The sequence below is a fragment of the Pongo pygmaeus genome, chromosome 18 (genome assembly GCF_028885625.2).
Source record: "Pongo pygmaeus isolate AG05252 chromosome 18, NHGRI_mPonPyg2-v2.0_pri, whole genome shotgun sequence".
NCBI lineage: Eukaryota > Metazoa > Chordata > Mammalia > Primates > Hominidae > Pongo > Pongo pygmaeus.
Window position 1 is genome coordinate 69,647,672 of NC_072391.2, and position 17,923 is coordinate 69,665,594.

Consider the following 17,923-nt stretch of genomic DNA (forward strand, 5'->3'; position numbering starts at 1 on the left):
GCTGAGACAATGTCAGTCTCTCAAGCCGGGCGCGGTGGCTCACGCCCGTAATCCCAGCACTTTGGGAGGCTGAGGCGGGTGGACCAAGAGGTCAGGAGTTCGAGACCAGCCTGGCCAATATGGTGAAACCTGTCTCTACTAAAAATACAAAAATTAGCAGGGCACAGTGGCATGCACCTGTAGTCCCAGCTACTCTGGAGGCTGAGGCTGAAGAATCCCCTGAACCCAGGAGGCAGAGTTTGCAGTGAGCTGAGATCGTGCCACTGCACTCCAGCCCGGGCCACACAGCGAGACTCCGTCTCAAAAAAAAAAAAAAAAAAAAAAGTCAGTTTCCCGTGGAGAACCTTCCAAGGGCTGACTCTTCCCTCTTCTCCTCCACCCCTTCCCTTCCCTTTCCTGAATTGTTCAGTCCTGAAGCTATTAGGTGGGACAGAACAAGGTAGATGCCTATAACGTGGGGAAGGGAGGGCAGATGACTCACAGAGAGCATCAAAGCCCAGACAGAACAAGGAGGGTGTCCAGAGTATGTGCGCTGGCACCTGACATGGCATGTCGGAGCCCAGGCTAAGGAAAGTGACCCCGCAGGGGACTGGCCAGCACGTGGTTCCTTTTGCCCATTCCTATTTCTCCCTTCAGTGCACTGCTCTTCCTGGAGTAAGGAACGAATCCGGAGAAGCAGAAGGCAATGAGCCGGCTTTTAGAGCAGCCAAGGCTTAGTCCATGGCAGAGCCATTCGGCACAACATGCTCTGTGACCACACCGCCGGGCTCGAGCCCAGCCAAGCAGCCTCCACACAGGGGGACTGGACAATCAGCCACCTCTCTACCCCCATTTCCTCATCCTTAAAGAGGAAACGTGAAGCCCTTGGCACAGCGTCCAGCCCACAGTCAGTGTTCGGTGGACATGAGCTGCCTTCAGGGCAGCTCTGTCTTCAGGCCTCACAGGGTAGCTTTGAACAGGCAAAGCTAGAGGAGCTGGGGATGTCCCCTCTGTGGCTGTCTCCACGGTGGGAAATGGGCAGCTTGAAAACCTGATAGGAGCAACTTGGCTCCATCTATCAGAATGTGAAACATGCCAGCCCCTCAGCCCAGCTGTCACGCCCCTGGGACCCTGTTCTGCACTGACACCAGAACAAAGGCACAGGCACATTCACAAGGTGTTCACGGAGGCACTGATGGTGATAGGAAAACGCCGGAAGTTAGCGATGTGATCACTAACAGGGGACTGGCTAAACAGACCCCACTCAAAAGACCGAGGCCCAGCACGAACCATGCCCACATAAGAATAGTGAAGAAAGTCAACGGCAGAATTGTATTTGTGGGATATGTCATTTGTATGAAAATGTAAAGTAATTAAACAGAAAACAGTGTGCATTCCATCCAGAAATCGGTATACAAAAAATACAGCCACATGTATGTCTGAGTGTATGTACAAAATGAACATCTTTATGCAGGGGGAAAAGTCCGGGAGGAGAGACAGAAAGGCATGTCTGCAGAGTGGGGTGAGGAGGAACAGGAATGTTTACACTTCAAGAGTGCTGTACCGTTTGAATTGCTAGTAAAGAATGCAGGTCAATTTTATAATCAAAAAACTAACATCAGGATGCTAGGAGATACAGACTGAAACACTTAAGAATAAGGCACCAATGACTCAGCAATAATAAATACATAATACATGTGAATATTTTATTCATGTTATAGAGAGAGCGACGGAGAGGAATGGGAAAATTTGTTTGTTTTGTGTGTGACAGAGTCTTGCTCTGTCACCCAAGCTGGAGTGCACTGGTGCAATCTTGGCCCACTGCAACCTCCGCCTCCCAGGTTCAAGCAATTCTCCTGCCTCAGCCTCCCGAGTAGCTGGAATTAAAAGTGCCTGCCACAATACCTGGCTAATTTTTTGTATTTCTGGTAGAGACAGGGTTTCACCATGGTGGCCTGGCTGGTCTCCAACTCCTGGCCTCAGGTGATCCGCCCGCCTCAGCCTCCCAAAGTGCTGGGATTACAGGCATGAGCCACCACACCCTGCCCTTATGTTTGAAATATTTTTAAAATACAGTTTAAAATATTAAACAAAAATAAAGATCAAATGAAAGACAGTCAAGTTCCTGGGAAGCCCACTGCAGATGCAGATAGCAGAGGCCTGGATGGACCTGCAGTATCTTGGCAGGGCCTATGGCAAACCAGAAAGGGCTAGCGTTGAAACCCAGGTTCTAAATGGCTTTATCTTTTCCATGACTTTTTCCTCCTAATATTCAATGTCCTTGCAAGACTGATGGATCCTAGGGTTTGAATCCACAAAGAATCACAAATGCAGTTTATGGTCTGGCCAAGGGACTGAAGAAAGCCTGCGGTTGATCCTGGTGACCCCCCGATTGGCGTTTAGAGTGCAGCCATGCCATGGCTGGGGGACATGGCTCAAGATGGAGTCCCTCCTCTCATGATCCAGCCACAAAGGCTTGCCTGAGTCCTTGGGAAGGTTCCAGATCAGGCTTCCCGACAGACGCTGTCCTCACCTCCGATGATCTGCTCCAATGGCATCTGTGACTCTGCAAAAGCCCTGCTCTCTGGAAAAAAAGCAAACAACGCAATTTCAGCAAACAGTGGAGGACAGGCCCTGCTCTTACAGGAAGCCCACGTTCACCCAGAAACGCATCATCCCGGCCCAGGCACATCTGGTTTCCTCTACACTCTTCACCCAGAGACCTAGGGATATTTCTACCCAGGTAGGAACAGAGTGGGAAGGAAATTGCTTTTAAGTATTGACAGCTCCCAACATTGAACCAGTGTTGCTTAATTAATGGGAATGCTGACGGGATTCCTCAGGCTCCCCTCCCTCGAGCAAATGGACAACTCCACCTTAGAAACACCATTGCCTTGGAGGTTAATCCTCAGTTCTCCTTGGCACTGTTTGTCCTTCATCAAAAGAGTAATCCAGAATTTCTCTCCCCTTCAGAGTGTACCCCTCAACTCCTTTTTGAATGAATAAGAAACAGATCAACAGTATCTCGTTGACTTGAGTGATCTGAATGAACCTCTGCCTAACTTCTGTTTCAAGCCACACATGACCTCACTCACTTCAGAAGGGCCTCCAGTTCCCGCTTGACTTTGCCCACAACGGGTGGCCCCCAGAAGGTGAGGGCCGTGTACAGCTGCACCAGGGAGGCCCCTGCCCGGATCTTCTCCAGCGCATCCTGCCCGCTGCTCACACCACCAACCCCAATTATGGGAACTCGGCCTACAGAGAAGCACATGGCGACACTGTAAAGAAGGATGTGGCTTCAGCCCCAGAGTCCCCCGCAATCAAGGCAGAATTAGGGAATGATGATTCCCATCACGACCCAGGAGCCCAAGCCACACGCAGATCTGAAGACACAAACACCGGAAGCCTTGCCTTGGGTGAGTGCATACATCTCCCGAATGGTTTCAGTTGATAAATCCCGGAGGGGCTTCCCACTCAGCCCTCCTGTTTCAGAGCGCAGGGCACCCTGGAGGCCAGCAGGACGACTCACAGTGGTGTTCGTAACAATCAGCCCATCGATGCCCAACTGCAGTGCGAGATAGAGAAAAAGCCATGAGTCATGGCACCGAAGGACCCAGAGGCGCTTCTCTGGAGGTCGAAGGCAGCAGCTGGGCCAGGTACCCACACTACAGCCCCCAAAGCAAGAGCTACACCAGACCTCACTACTCATCTTTTCCTCAACAAGTTTGAGAACGAGCCATAACATGACAACAGCAGCCATCACATGCTGACCACCCACAACATTCCCCTAGGACAGGGTCCAGTCCTTACAACAACCCAGTTATAGTGTCTTGTCTGAGGCCCCCAGGTAGTAAGTCGTGGAACCAGGATTTGAACCCACGATGGCCGGGCTCAGTCTGTTTCCACTACTCTCCTATGCCACAGAGACCCGCTGTCCAGACAGGCTGGAGAGAGGAGTGAGAGAAAGAATTTTCAGTCCCAGTCAAGACTGGCCAACGAGCCAAGCTCAAGCCTTAACCTTGCTGGATGCAGTTGAGGAGAGAGAGGAAGAGGCATGAGAAAAACTCCTTCAAGCATTTATTCCAACATTCGCTTTTGACCACAGGGTGAGTTACGCCATGACAGACACCAAACCAGCTTTGAATACCAAGGAGAGGAAATCACAAAGAATGCCATTCGGGGCTAGCCCAGCTGGCCAAACGGCCTCTGCAGACCATGGGAGGCACGCCCTGGGCCCAGGCCCCGACTCAAACCTCTTTGACCACACTGGCAATGTCCTCCTTGTCCTGGCTGGTGAGGTCAGGAGCGATCTTCACCAGGACTGCCGGCCTGTGCACTCCCCGCAAGCCATCCCTCTCCTGCAGCACCTAGGGTGACACATGGCCAGAGCTGGGGACCCCGCAGACCACAGCCCCGCAGTGCAGCTGTGACCTACGCTGCAGGTCAGTGGCTTTCCACAATAGCGATCAGACTAAAGCAGGAACAATTTCTCCTTTTCAGGAAAGCCAGCCCTCAGACATGTGAGGAGCACCGTTGAGATGGATCCGATTCCATTCTTTAGGCCAAGGGATCCCGTGGGCATTGGCTAATAGCTCAAGGGTGTTTTAGACTTTTCTTTTTTTTTTTTCTTTTTTGAGACAAGGTCGCACTCTGTCACCCATACTGGAGTGTAGCAGCATGATCACGGCTCACTGTAGCCTGCACCTCCCTGGGCTCAGGCGATCCTTCCACTTCAGCCTCCAGAGTATCAGGGACTACAGGTGTGCACCATCATGCCCAGCTAATTTCTGTGTTTCTTGTAAGATGGGGTTTTGCCAAGTTGCCCAGGCTGGTCAACTTCTGAGCTCAAGTGATCTGCCTGCCTCGGCCTCCAAGTAGCTGGGGTTATAGGCTTGAGCCACTGTGCCTGGCTAATTTTTAAATTTTTTGTAGAGATAGGGTCTTGCTCTTTTGCCCAGGCTGGTCTCAAACTCCTGGGCTATAAGTGATCCACCCGCCTTGGCCTCCCATAGTGCTGGTATTACAGGCATGAGCCACCGTGCCCCACCTTTTTTAGACTTTTATTCCTAAAAGATAACCAGGAAATATTACCACAGGTACTGGGTGATGAAGTCCTTCAGTTCACTCAGAGTTCTGGGCACTAGAGTCAGAGTGACAAATGAGAGAGACGTGGTCTCTGCTCTTACAGACCCCGTGGTTTACAGCAGCAGGGTCAGATAACAATTTGTCACCGTCGCGTATAATCAGTGTCATGAGAGGGGATCAGAGGGGGCTCTGGGAAGGCATAGCCAGGGGTCCTACTGGTCCAGGTGCTAAGGACAGCTTCTGAGGGTGATGCTGAAGCTTCGCCCTGGAGAATGAAGCGGAGCGGGTGGGACAGGCTGGTGGGACGGGGCCTGGAGAAGGGGTGCAGTTGCCTACCTTGGTCAGCAGGCGGCGCAGCTCGGCCTTTCCCTGAAGGTTCCGCAGCCCGGCGGTGTTGGGGCTGGACACATTCACCACCAGGTAGTCGGCTAGCGGGCCCAGCACGCGCACTCCTTCTGCGTAGTCCTCCGCGGCGTCCACTGAGGTCTTGTTCTTCCCCAGGTTGACCCCCAGCGGCAGTCCATCTGCAAACATCGCTGGTCAGGCCCGCACCCCGCACACCATTTCCTGTGCCACCTTCTGAGGCTGTCCTTGACCAAACCACCCGTGGACAGCCGCGCAGGTCTTCCCTCCAAACCTGACCTGCCCGACACCGGCTGACAGGTGCTCAACTGCGGCCTGGGCCCGCCTGCTGACCAAAACCACTCACTGGCTTTGTCTAGCAAAGTCTGGGCAGGTACGAGGATGTTTTGCTGCATTTTGTCCTTTTTATTTTTAAAATTTTCATGGAAAATGGACAAATTAGTGCAAATACTTGTGGAGCAAAAGATGGGCCTCATAAATTGAATAAAACTGAGAACAGACAGAACTCAGTAGGCACGTCAGGCCCACAACGCTCACCTCCAGGGATGCTTGTTGGCCTTGGCTCAGTTGACTAGATGTACAGTTGCGGAGAAAAAACAAAATGAAAGAATATGTATAAAATACTGAAAAACAGACCAGGTGCGGTGGCTTAAGCCTATAATCCCAGCACTTTGGGTGGTCAAGGGCTGAGGATTGCTTGAGCCCAGGAACTGAAAACCAGTCTGGGCAACATGGTGAAACCCCGTCTCTACAATTGAAAACTCAGCTGGGTGCGGTGGTGCACACCTGTAGTCCTAGCTACTCGGGAGGCTGAAGTAGGATTGAGGCCCCAGTGAACCGTGATCGTGCCACTGCACTCCAGCCTGAGCAGCAGAGCAAGACTCTGTCTCAAAATAAAATAAAATAAAATAAATAAATAAATTATATATATACACACACACACATTTTTATATATATACACATATATATACATACATTTATATATATATACACACACATACATATATATATACTGGAAAATGTTTTCTTTTTTTTTTTTTTTTTTTTTGAGACGGAGTCTCACTGTTGCCCAGGCTGGAATGTGGTGGCACAATCTTGGCTCACTGCAACCTCCGCCCCCTGAATTCAAGCAATTCTCCTGTCTCAGCCTCCTGAGTAGCTGGGATTACAGGTGTGTGCCACCCACGCCCAGCTAATTTTTTATTTTTAGTAGAGATGGGGTTTCACCATGTTGGCCAGGATGGTCTCCATCTCCTGACCTCATGATCCGCCCGCCTCAGCCTCCCAAAGTGCTGGGTTTACAGGCATGAGCCACTGCACCTGACCTAATTTTTGTATTTTTAGTAGAGAAGGGGTTTCACCATGTTGGCCAGGCTGGTCTCAAACCCCCGACCTCAAGTAATCCGCTTGCCTTGGCCTCCCAGAGTGCTAGGATTACAGGCATGAGCCACCATGCCCGGCCAAATGTTTTCATGCCTAAAATGTAGAGATGTAATTGTTTTCTAACTTATAATTTTATTTCTCTGAGGAAAGGGTCTCTACCTCATATAATAACTGAGGGTACCCTGTATCTTCAGTGCTCCCCGGACAACCTGATTACTCCCCTAGCCTGGTTATCATTGTTAACACCTGCCCCTTTTTACTCTCAAGAGGGTCTCGGTTTACATGTAAGCAAGGAGGTCAGCTTACTTAAAAATCCACGAGACTATCAATGGACTTGCATTTTGGACCTCCAGAAACACACTATGTGTAAAAGAAACGGGTTGTCTCTACTTGACTTCTTCTAAGATGCTATCTTATCTGCACGGGGAGTGGTACATCAATGGTACAGGCTGTATTTTCGATCTGAGAGTTACGGAAAGACTTAGAACATCAAGCAGCTCACAAAATGTGTTGTCAGGCCAGAGAAGATCAAACAACATCTATTGTACTGCTCACCACCTTCCCACACCCTAATCACACTCTCGCATCATCAGCAAATGAGATGAGTGTAGCTACTTTCCAAGGTGGGGACTGGAGGAGGGGATCAGAACCCAATTAGAAGCCGGGCGCAGTGGCTCACGCCTGTAATCCCAGCACTTTGGGAGGCTGAGGTGGGTGGATTAGTTGAGGTCAGGAGTTCAAGACCAGCATGGCCAACATGGTGAAACCCTGTCTCTACTAAAAATATAAAAATTAGTCGGGCATGGTGGTGGGTGCCTATAATCTCAGCTACTTGGGAGGCTGAGAAAGGAGAATCGCTTGAACCCAGGAGGCGGAGGCTACTGTGAGCTAAGATTGCACCACTGTTGTCTGGGCAACAGTGCGAGACTCTGTCTCAAAAAAACAAAGAATCCAATTAGACAAAAGGTTTATCATAAGGTCTCCAAGCTTCCCAGTCTAGCACCCACCAAGCCAAGATCATTTGTAAGCTTGAATTCTTTTCCACACAAGTAAACTGGCTTGAAGGAGAATATCACTTTCATGTAGCTAATGGATTAGGAGTCATCTGCCCAAACTGACAAGATTTGGGAGTTAGACAGAAATTGCTGGATTACTCTGTCCCCAGACGGCACCAAAGCTTTTGTCAATGAGTGTTCCTTGGCATGGTGCTAACAAGAAGCTGCCATGAAGGCCCCTAAGCTGCTGGCAGACACATCTGTGCAGAGCACTGCTGCAGGCTCCGCTTCACTCTGCCAACCAGGAGGGTCACAGGGAGGGAGGGCTGGGTGAGGAAGAACAGGGGATAAAGCCAGGACACTGCACTGCAGACACCGAGGAGAAGAAAAAGCAAGCACGAAGGCGGGCAAGCATCACAAACCATGCAAGTCCTGTGATGACCTCCAAAGCTCCCCAGGTGGGCGGCTGTGCAGTACAGCGGGGTCTGGTTCCACCCAAGCCAGGGGTTTCCAAAAGATAATTTCCTATTCCCCAAATCTGACACTGCTGAGTGCCTCAGCCCTTTCCACCTCACTTCCTGAAATGAATCCCATATCCATTGGTTACTTCATCCTGCTACCAGGACTATCTGAGACTAAGACATCCTGGAAAGAGTTTCAGAGGGACCCAAAGAAGAAAATGGTCGCTACTGAGCCCCACACAATCCCAGAGGGCCCCAGGGGCATTAGGGTCAGGACAACAGAGGGCTGCGACCACTAAGTGCATCCTGAGAGCGAGTGAGGCAGAGGCCACAGAGAACACCCGCATCGCCGGAGGCGTCTTCAAAAATGCATGTTGTGGCCGGGCGCAGTGGCTCACGCCTGTAATCCCACCACTTTGGGAGGCCGAGGCGGGCGGATCACAAGCTCAGGAAATCGAGACCATCCTGGCTAACACGGTGAAACCCCGTCTCTACTAAAAATACAAAAAGAAATTAGCTGGGTGTGGCGGTGGGTGCCTGAAGTCCCAGCTACTCGGGAGGCTGAGGCAGGAGAATGGTGTGAACCCGGGAGGTGGAGCTTGCAGTGAGCAGAGATCCCGCCACTGCACTCTAGCCTGGGGAGACAGAGCGAGACTCCGTCTCAAAAAAAAAAAAAATGCATGTTGTTTTTGGTTTTTTTAGAGAAATGAGATCTCACCATGTTGCCCAGGCTGGTCTTAAACTCCTGAGTTCAAGTGATCCTCCCAACTTGGGCACCCAAAGTATTGAGATTACAGGTGTGAACTGTCCTGAGCCAAAAATGAGTTTCCAAAACAACTCATGAAGAATATTTTCCCAAATGCTAATATTAGTTATCCTTGAGTAGGGAGGAGTATCTGTTTCTTGAATATTCTTTCTTTACGCTTCTCTGTATTTACTAAGTCTTCTATAATTAATGAACATTATTTACACAATGGATGACAAAAAAGGGAGGACAGAGTGGGCCACAAGAGGATGACATTCAAGTCCTGCTCCTGCCCTCACTGCCTGTGTGATCACAGCCCAGCCGCTTTGCTTCGCTTGCTTTCAGGCCTCCCTAGTTACGGTAACAGGTTACATAACGAGGCAGAGGCAAAGTGAGTATTTGCTAAATTGTGAAATCCAGTTAAACTCTTGGAAGCTGTGTGGGACCAGGAAAATTGCTCTAGGAGAGGTGCCCTGAGGTCCTCAGTGGTTTTTGCTATTGCTCAATCATGTTTATTTCACTAGAAATGTTCCCAGCATTTCTCCCACATTTCCTCCTAATAATTAAGAAAGGCCCTCTGACACAACCCCACTTTACCTTCCGTGAGCTTGGCCTGCTTCTGCTGTCTGGCCCGTAACCTGTGTTCCACCACTGAAAGCCCGTGACTGTTAAATCCATACCTGCAGAGCACAAGCAGATGGGAGGGACAGAGTGAGAGGTCTCCATAGCCACTTCCCGTACACTTAGGACTTTTTCAAACAAGAGGAAAAAAAAATCACAGTCAGTTCTTACACTTCCAGGGTCTAAACACCCCTGGAGCTCCTAGAGAACTTGCCAGAACACCATCCAATACCCAGGGAAAGATTAAAATTTGCAAATGCTCAACCAACTAGCATTGGAAACAGCCCAGACTCAGCAGCAGCTGCCCCAGACCTGCTGGATCCCCACGCCTTACCCAGCCACTCTCTGAGAATTGCACGCTCACTTGCCACCTCCTGCCTGGGCTCCCCAACAGCCTCCTGAAGCCCCCGCAGCCACTCCATCTCCCTATGCTTTCTGCCTGTGAAATCACCTCTCTTCCTAGCTCAAACGCTCCCTCTCCTCCTGCGCAGAGCTCCCAGCTGCAAAGGATCCCTCATCCCCCTGGCCTTCATACAGAGCTTTGGCCCCACCTTTCTCCTGGCTCGGGATAGATACATACATATATGCTTAAGGTCCCTAGGTTACAATCTTCTTGAGGGTGAGCAACATCTCATACTTCTCTCATCCCTCTGTCACTGTCACTAGACACTCCCCGAAGGCAGGGGCCTCATCTCTCTTTCATCCCTGTATCCCCAGCCCCACTGTGGGTGTTGACCTAGTGGCCAGTCCCCTTCCTCTTCCTCCTTGCCAGTGAAACCCACCTGCCCTGATACAGGGTAAAAATGCTAATGACTCCTTTCCCAGCCTTGCTGGCAAGGGAAGCATAAGTGTATGCCCAAGTGTAGGCACTGAGACACAAGTGAGGCCTACTGGGAGCCTCTGAGAACATCCCTGCCCTTTTTCCTTTCTGCTCTTGGGCGTCCGTGTAAGAACATAATACTTGCAGCCGAGGTCGCTCTCTGACAAGCAAAAAGAGAAGGCCCAGAGAAGTTGGACCAGTCTCAACACTGCCCTGGTGCTCAACCAACCCTGGACCTGCCCATTGCACCTGTTATGAGAAGAAAATAATATCAAATGTGCCTGTTGTTTAAGCCACTTTGTTAGAGCCAAAAGAATCTATAATAACAGACACACTGGCACACATATTTGATGACTTAATAACTTCACCCATTCATTGTTTACTGCACACTCACCACATGCCACACAACCAGGAGGCCGCACACACAGTGCTCAGAGCACGATCTCACACCCCTGCTCACCTATAGGATTCACCAAGTACCCTCATCCCAGCACCTGCAGTTATCTGTAGCAGCTGAATGATAAGCAAATATATTTTGCCCGGCCAATTCTGAAGATATTGATCCCCACCTGCAATGCAGCAGAAAGATCAATAACTTGATCTCTAATGCTGGAGAATTTCCCTGAAACAAGCACAAGAAAGCAGGAAGCACGGCCAAGTAAATGTCCTACAGGTCTGTCTCCCAGGAGGCCACCAGTGGCCCCAAAGATGCCCATCGAAAGGCCCATCGAAATCTCCCCAAGGAGGCTCTTCAAAATCCTCTTACCAAAAAGTAGGCACTTCTTCACCTTTTGGGTTTGCTGCAGTAAAAATTGCCCAGGGATGACAAAGGGAAGGGCTTTATACAGTCTAGAACGATTTCTCTTACTAAGAGCAGCTGTGCATGTTGAATATTACATTTTCCTGTTTGCTAAAGGCTGGGGCTGTGCTAGCCAATACAAGCCTGCTGGCCACATGTGGCTACTGGCTGCTGGGAATGCGGCTGGTCCAAAGGGAGAGGTGCTGGAAGTAAAATGCACACTGGCTCTTGAAGACTTGGTACAGGCAAAAGAAGGTAAAAACAGCAAATTAATACTTTTTATGGTGTTTTAAATATATGTTTTTTTAAATACTTGTAACATATTAAATATAAATTATAATTTTAAGTATTAACTTCACTCATTTCTGTTTACTGTGTTAATGTGGTCACTAGAGTACTTTCAATTACATATGGGGCTCACGTTACATTTCTCCTGGACAGTGTTGAGTAAGAGCATTGGAAAAACAACATGGACAGAGCACAAACTCTCAAGTCCAATAAGCCCAGGCCATGCCCCAGCTCTCCTGCTTATTATCTCCGTGACTGAAGCGGAGTTATTTAGCTCTATGAGCCTCCATCTACACAACTGTTAAATGGCCATAACAAAGCCTGCTTTTCAAGATAGATGCCTGGGGCACGTAGTAGATGCTGAACAGGGTTCCTGAACATTCCAAATGACAGAAGAATGTCCACATTGTATGAGAGAAAAAAACAGAGGCAGATCTTACATCTCTGAAAGCCCAACTGGAAAGAGGGCATCCCCCGTTAACTCTGGGCCGCTCACCTACCTGTTAATGACAGCTTGGTCCTCGGGGAGGCGGAAGACTCTGGGTCTGGGGTTTCCTTCCTGAGGTTTTGGAGTCACACTTCCTATCTCAACAAAACCAAAGCCCATCTTATAAAGTCCGTCCACGGCTTCTCCATGCTTGTCAAATCCTGCAGCAATTCCTACTGGATTTCGGAATTTATGGCCCAGAACTCTCACTTCCTGGGAAGAGGAAGACAAAGTCAGAGGCATGCAAGGCTATCCTGGTATTTCTCAAAGCATGGTTCCTGGCACGGCTACATCAGAATGACCTGGGAAGCTTGTGAAACCTCAGATCTCAGGGCCCACCCCCAAGGTCAAAATCTTTGGGGGTGGAATGGAGCACTGGGGGAACCTATTTTTAACAGTGCTGGCTCTCCAGGGGACTGTGACGCCTGCTAGAGTTTGAAAACCACAGGGCTTTATTATTAGCAAGGCTGCGGGGAGAAATGGTGTTTCCACCGTGGGTTGAACAGGAGACAAGCACTGTCTTTTCCAATTGTGGTTAAGGTTCATACCTTCTTATCAACTAGCCTTGCTGGGAGAGAGCAGCTCACTGGTGTCAGGCCCTAGATAGTGCTTCCCTGAAACCAAGGCGTGTCAAGCAGCAAAACCCTTTAATCAGCTTAATAAACATCAGCTCCAGCTGTGTCCCTCCTCATCCAGGCTGGCAAGAAACCCCAGCCACGTCCCCCAGCCTCCCACGGGGAACCAGAGGAAGGAAGGTGTTCAGCTGGGCAGAACTGACTGATGGGCTCCAGCGACCTTTCAGGAGACTAGCAAAGGCCTCCCAGGGTGAACACCGTCGGATCCTAGAAGCAGGCGGTTAAGAGAGATGCTCCAAGAAGGAAGAACAACAAATGAAGGTGAGAATGCTCACAGCACCTCAGGAGACTGGTAGGCAAGATGTGTGCCTTCCTAGGACTAGGGGCCTTCCTCCAGGACTGCGGTTCTCAGCTCCAGCTGCACCACAAAGGCCCCTGGCAGCTTTCAGGTCCTGCCCTCAGATGTGGCGGTGAAACTGGTCTGGCACCAGGCCAGGGCATCTGAATATTTCAAGTGCACCCCCGGGGGATTCTAACATGCCTGACATAGGTGAAGGGTGGAGAGCCAAACCAGGAAAGTTGTGAAATCAAGAGTCCTGGCTACCAGTTAAAAAGTCTGAGTCACATTCTAAATGAGCTGCTTCAAGTGTGGGCCCACACAGCGGTGTTTAGGACGACACCTCAGAGGTCAGGTTTGCCTATCTCTGTCATCTGTGTTTATACCGACACAGCTTGCGCCCTCAGGCACCCCGCACTTCCTTCTAAATTCACCCCATCTCTGCACCCCACTCATGATTCACTCCCAGTTTACACTGGTTCCAGGGCTCTCAAACTAGCAGTCTGGGGTGAGGACGGCTTAACGGAGTGCTCTTTCTGAGCCTACAGTGCCTGTTAGTGTGTGAGCATGGCAAGTCAGGGGAAATGACACGTCTGCTCAACACCACATAATCAGAGAGTGAAGAGGAGTCTAAGGTAGGAAGGGAAAATGCGGTGAAGGCCCCTTTAATTTATAACAGTGACCCTTCCCACCAGAGTTCTGAGGGCTTCTTGTTTGCGTTTTCACACTCAAATCATTCTGATGTCCTCCCATTTGGTAAGAAGCCTCTCGAAAGGAAACTGCCAAGGCTTCCATGAGGAAGCAGCTTCCATGAGGATGGGGACTCTTGTATTCGGTTTGCTGCACTAAGCCCGGAAGGTCACATCAAACAGAGGCCCTTAGCCTTCCGCTGACACTGGCCTCTGCAGTCAGAGGCTGTATCTACACTTCTGCCTACACACCCTCTTCCGGCCCTAAAGGCTTTTCTGGGACTCTAGGCCAAAGATTTCAAGCATGTGGAGAGGGCCCGTGTGCTGAACATGCGACTGAGTGAGGCTGGGACCCGATGCTCCTGCCTCGCACCAGTGCTTAATGACTCTGGCAGCTTCCCCATTTAGCCGAGGGGAAGACTGAGCTACCCACTACCTCAGCAAGGCAGGACAGTGGCCAAGGGGCGGGAAGCCAGCGTCAGACTCCGTGGGTTTGAATCCTGGTCCTGCTACCTCCTAGTTGTGTGACTTGAGTTCCTTTATGTTGCTAATCTGTTCCTCGGTTTCCTGATCCATGGCTGGGGATGGTAACAGGATCCAGCTCATGGAGCAGCTGGGAGGATCAAACAAGAACACCGCCTAACACAATCCCATATACGTAATAGATAATCATCGTTGCTAATTACGTGACATAAAATAATAATGCTCAGACTGAATTCCAGATCCCCACTGCTCACTTGGGGTTCTGGTTTTCAAAAAGATCAGTCCCAGCTGAGAAGTTTAGGGGACTGCAGCCTTCGCCTTTGTATTTAATGTGCGGGGTGTCTGGGAGCACCTACCAGCATGTCAGAGTCTTGAAATCTGGCCCGTGGAAGGAGCCCCAGGGAGGTGAAGCGAACAGCCAGTCTGTGGGCTGACTCCGGGTCCAGCAGCCCCTGCAGAGTCGGCATCAGGTGTTCAGCATAGAAACGCTCATCTCCCGTGGCCATCAGGTAGGAGGCGAAGAGAAGTCCTCCACCCCCCAGGATGACCACAGCATCCTGGGCCCGCTTCTGCAAAAAAGAGCATATTAGGGGGGTCCCCCAGGCCAGGCTGCAGCACCCTTCCTGAGCCCTTCACACCCAGGCACACAGAGGGCATAACAGCAGGTCACATGAAACAGACGCCCTTAGCCCTCCGCTGACACTGGTCTCTACAGTCAGAGGCTGTATCTACACTTCTGCCTACACACCCTCTTCAGGCCCTAAAGGCTGTCCTGGGACTCCAGGCCAGAAATTTAAAGAGGGACAGTACTGTCCCCTAGGGGGATCGTGGTGGACACTGCTACTGGTTACAGTGACAGGGTAATGCTAATAGATGTGGTGGGCAGGAATCCATAAAGTCAGACATCCTTCTCGGCTTGAGACTATCTGACATGAACTGCCCCATTTCCTGTGTGACTTTTGAACATTCTGACATTCGTGTGGGTAAAAATTATCTGTTCATATTATCTAAACCAAACTATATTTTACTACATAAACACAAACTGTCTTTCTTGACCTCCTGGTCTCAAGCAATCCTCCCCCCTCAGCCTCCCCAGGTAACTGGGACTACAGGTACGTGCCACCAAGCCCAGCCAATTTTTTGAAGAGATGGAGCCTCTTTATGTTGCCCAGGCTGGTCTTGAACCCTTAGGCTCAAGCAGTACTCCTGTCTTGGCCTTCCAAAGTGCTGGGATTACAGGCATGAGCCACTGTGCCCAGCCTCCACATGGTTTTCACATACAGTACAAGTATCTTGTAAATTGAGGGACAACTGTACAGTTTCGCGTAGAACATTCCCAAGAATTGTTCACCATTTCAGAAAATCTCATCGGGAATGGTACAGTGCTTTGCTGCGGTGTCTGATAATGTAACACACCTGTGCAGTTGCATTTCTAAGTAGAGACTTAAACACAACTATCTCACTAGGGGAGTCATAGCAATATTTACATACTGAAATACATGTAATTTTATTATTAATATAAACTACTTTTACATTTTTCTCCTTTATATTCCAGTTAGGGTATTAATTATGCTGGCTTTTAAAAATTGCACATAGCTGGACTTGGTGGCTCATGCTTGTAATCCCGGCACTTTGGGAAGCTGAAGTGGAAGGACTGCTTGAGCTCAGGAGTTTGAGACCAGCCTGGGCAACATAGTGAGACCCTGTCTCTACAAAATATAAAAAATTAGCCAGGCATGGTGGTGCGCCTGTGGTCTCAGCTACTTGGGAGGCAGAAGTGAGCCCAGGAGGTCCAAGCTGCAGTGAGCCGGGATCACACCACTGCACTCCACCTGGGCGGCAGAGTCAGACTCTCTCAAAAATGTATACATACAAAGACATACACATATTCCATTTCAAGATAACGGGGGTGTAAAATATAAAACAGAAGCTTCAGGTCTTATAGGATCAAAAGTGGTTCACAATGCTTTTCTCTATCACTGCCAGATGCTGAGTTATTCATTCATTAGTTCAGTCACTCATCAAATACTGATTGAGCAAAGATGGCAAAACAGATCTTGCCCCTACCCTCATGGAGAGTGTGATCTTATGAAGTGACAGACAGAAACCAATGATCATGCAAATATGTAGACATAGCAACTGTGATGAAGGATAAAAAGTATAAGGTAATGAAAGTATTCAACCTAATCTTAGAGGTAAGGAAAGGCTTCCTTAAGGAAATGACTTAAAGCTGATACTCAAGGGATAAACGAGTTGATGGGGGTCTCTCTGAACCTATTCTGGTTCAATTATTTAAAAAAAATAGTTAACCAGAAGGCAGTAGGGAGAGGAAAAAGCGTAAAGGCTCTCTCAGTAGCAGAAGAGAATGAGAAAGGGAGAAAGTTTGGAACAGAGGAGTGAGGGAAAGTAAGGCTTAAGACGAGACAGGAGAAAGGAGCAGGAGTCTTGGCCAAAATAAAGATTTGGGTTTTGTTCCTTAAGCCAGGAAATGACATGATCAGATTTGCTTTTAAGGATCCTTCCAAACTGCTAAAGACATGTAGATCAAGTATTCATTGGCTGGGCGCGGTAGCCCACGCCTGTAATCCCACCACTTTGGGAGGCTGAGTCGGGAAGATCCCTTGAGGCCAATAGTTCTAGACCAGCCTGGGCAACACAGTGAGATCCCATCTCTCTCCATTTATTTATTTTAAAAAGAGACTCAGGCCGAGCGCGGTGGCTCACGCCAGTAATCCCAGCACTTTGGGAGGCTCACGAGGTCAGGAGTTCGAGACCAGCCTGACCAACATGGTGAAACTCCAGTCTCTACTAAAAATACCAAAATTAGCCAGGCGTGGTGGCGCGCGCCTGTAATCTCAGCTACGCAGGAGGCCGATGCAGGAAAATCGCTTGAACCCGGGAGGCGGAAGTAGCAGTGAGCCAAGATCGCGCCACTGCACTCCAGCCTGGGCGACAGGGCAAGACTCCGTCTCAAATAAATAAATAAATAAAAAGAGAGTCAAGGTATTCATAGCCTCCCTTGGAGACTGTACTCCCACCCCCGCCATGTCAATCAACAAATATCTGAACACCTATTACATACGGGGATACAACTAAGAACTTTTCACAGAGCCCCCCGCCCTAACAAAACTTTACCTAAAAGGGTTGGAAGCATGTCCTACTCTAGTTTCATTCCCCGTTGGATCCTGCATACAACGCTAGGCGGTCATGTGTTCACTAAGCACCCCTGTGTCAGGCTCAAAAACATGGCCCAGGCGCAGACACTCAGATCAGCACCCACCCAGACCTGCAGGCGCTGTCTGCACACGCCTGACCGAGTCCACGTGCAAATGCACACGCACGAGCATTTGCAGACGCCCCCGGAAACACGCACACGTCCCAGGGGGGCCCACACTCCCGGAGCCGCCTTCGGTCCATGCCTCGCCCGGCCTGACTCTCCGTTCTCGCCCGCCCCGGTCCCTGATCCCCGATCCACACTGCTCACTCGCGGGACTCACTTTCAGGTGTCTCCACGCCATGCTCCTTCCGTCATTAAGCCCGCCCCTGTCTCCCTTCCATTGGGGGAGATGGCGGCGGCCCCTCCTATCTCCGCCCCTTAGCCTCCAGCCCACCAATCGCCGGGCAGAAGGGTTGAGCGGACGGCCCCGCGCAGCGGGGAAGGCCCGGCACCACCCCCAGGTTCTGGTTGGGTGCACGTGCGCAGTAGCGGCGGCCACGCCTCTTCCGCCCGCCCTCCTCCCGGCCTGCCCGCTTGGTCGCCGGCTGTTGGCGGAGATGAGATGCTGCTGCACGGTGTTTGTCCGTACTACCGCA

General features: G+C 50.1%; 1 protein-coding gene across 2 annotated transcripts; it reads right to left on the reverse strand.

Annotated features, from left to right (window-relative positions):
* Window positions 1–1,671: 1,671 nt before the first annotated feature.
* DHODH (dihydroorotate dehydrogenase (quinone)) lies at window positions 1,672–17,669 on the reverse strand. Of its 2 annotated transcripts, XM_054453222.2 has the most exons (9): window positions 17,608–17,669; window positions 14,467–14,679; window positions 12,040–12,239; window positions 9,609–9,691; window positions 5,401–5,588; window positions 4,233–4,346; window positions 3,391–3,544; window positions 3,075–3,234; window positions 1,672–2,563 (listed from the first exon to the last, which is right to left on the reverse strand). In XM_054453222.2, exons 1-9 carry the CDS (start codon window positions 17,626–17,628, stop codon window positions 2,509–2,511), a joined length of 1,188 nt encoding a protein of 395 aa, XP_054309197.2. In that variant the 5' UTR covers window positions 17,629–17,669; the 3' UTR covers window positions 1,672–2,508. The 2 variants fall into 2 exon arrangements, with proteins under 2 accessions (XP_054309197.2, XP_054309198.2); XM_054453223.2 differs by lacking the exon at window positions 4,233–4,346.
* Window positions 17,670–17,923: the final 254 nt, after the last annotated feature.

What these genes read in the sequence shown, in the direction of transcription:
- DHODH (XM_054453222.2), bottom strand. Translation starts at nt 17,628, where the DNA reads ATGGCGTGGAGACACCTGAAA. An exon ending in GATGTATGCACTCACCCAAG is followed by an intron (nt 3,235 to 3,390) that starts GCAAGGCTTCCG and finishes GCTTCTCTGTAG; the next exon opens with GCCGAGTTCCCATAATTGGG. An exon ending in GAACTGGAGGCCCTTCTGAA is followed by an intron (nt 2,564 to 3,074) that starts GTGAGTGAGGTC and finishes CTTTTTTTCCAG; the next exon opens with AGAGCAGGGCTTTTGCAGAG.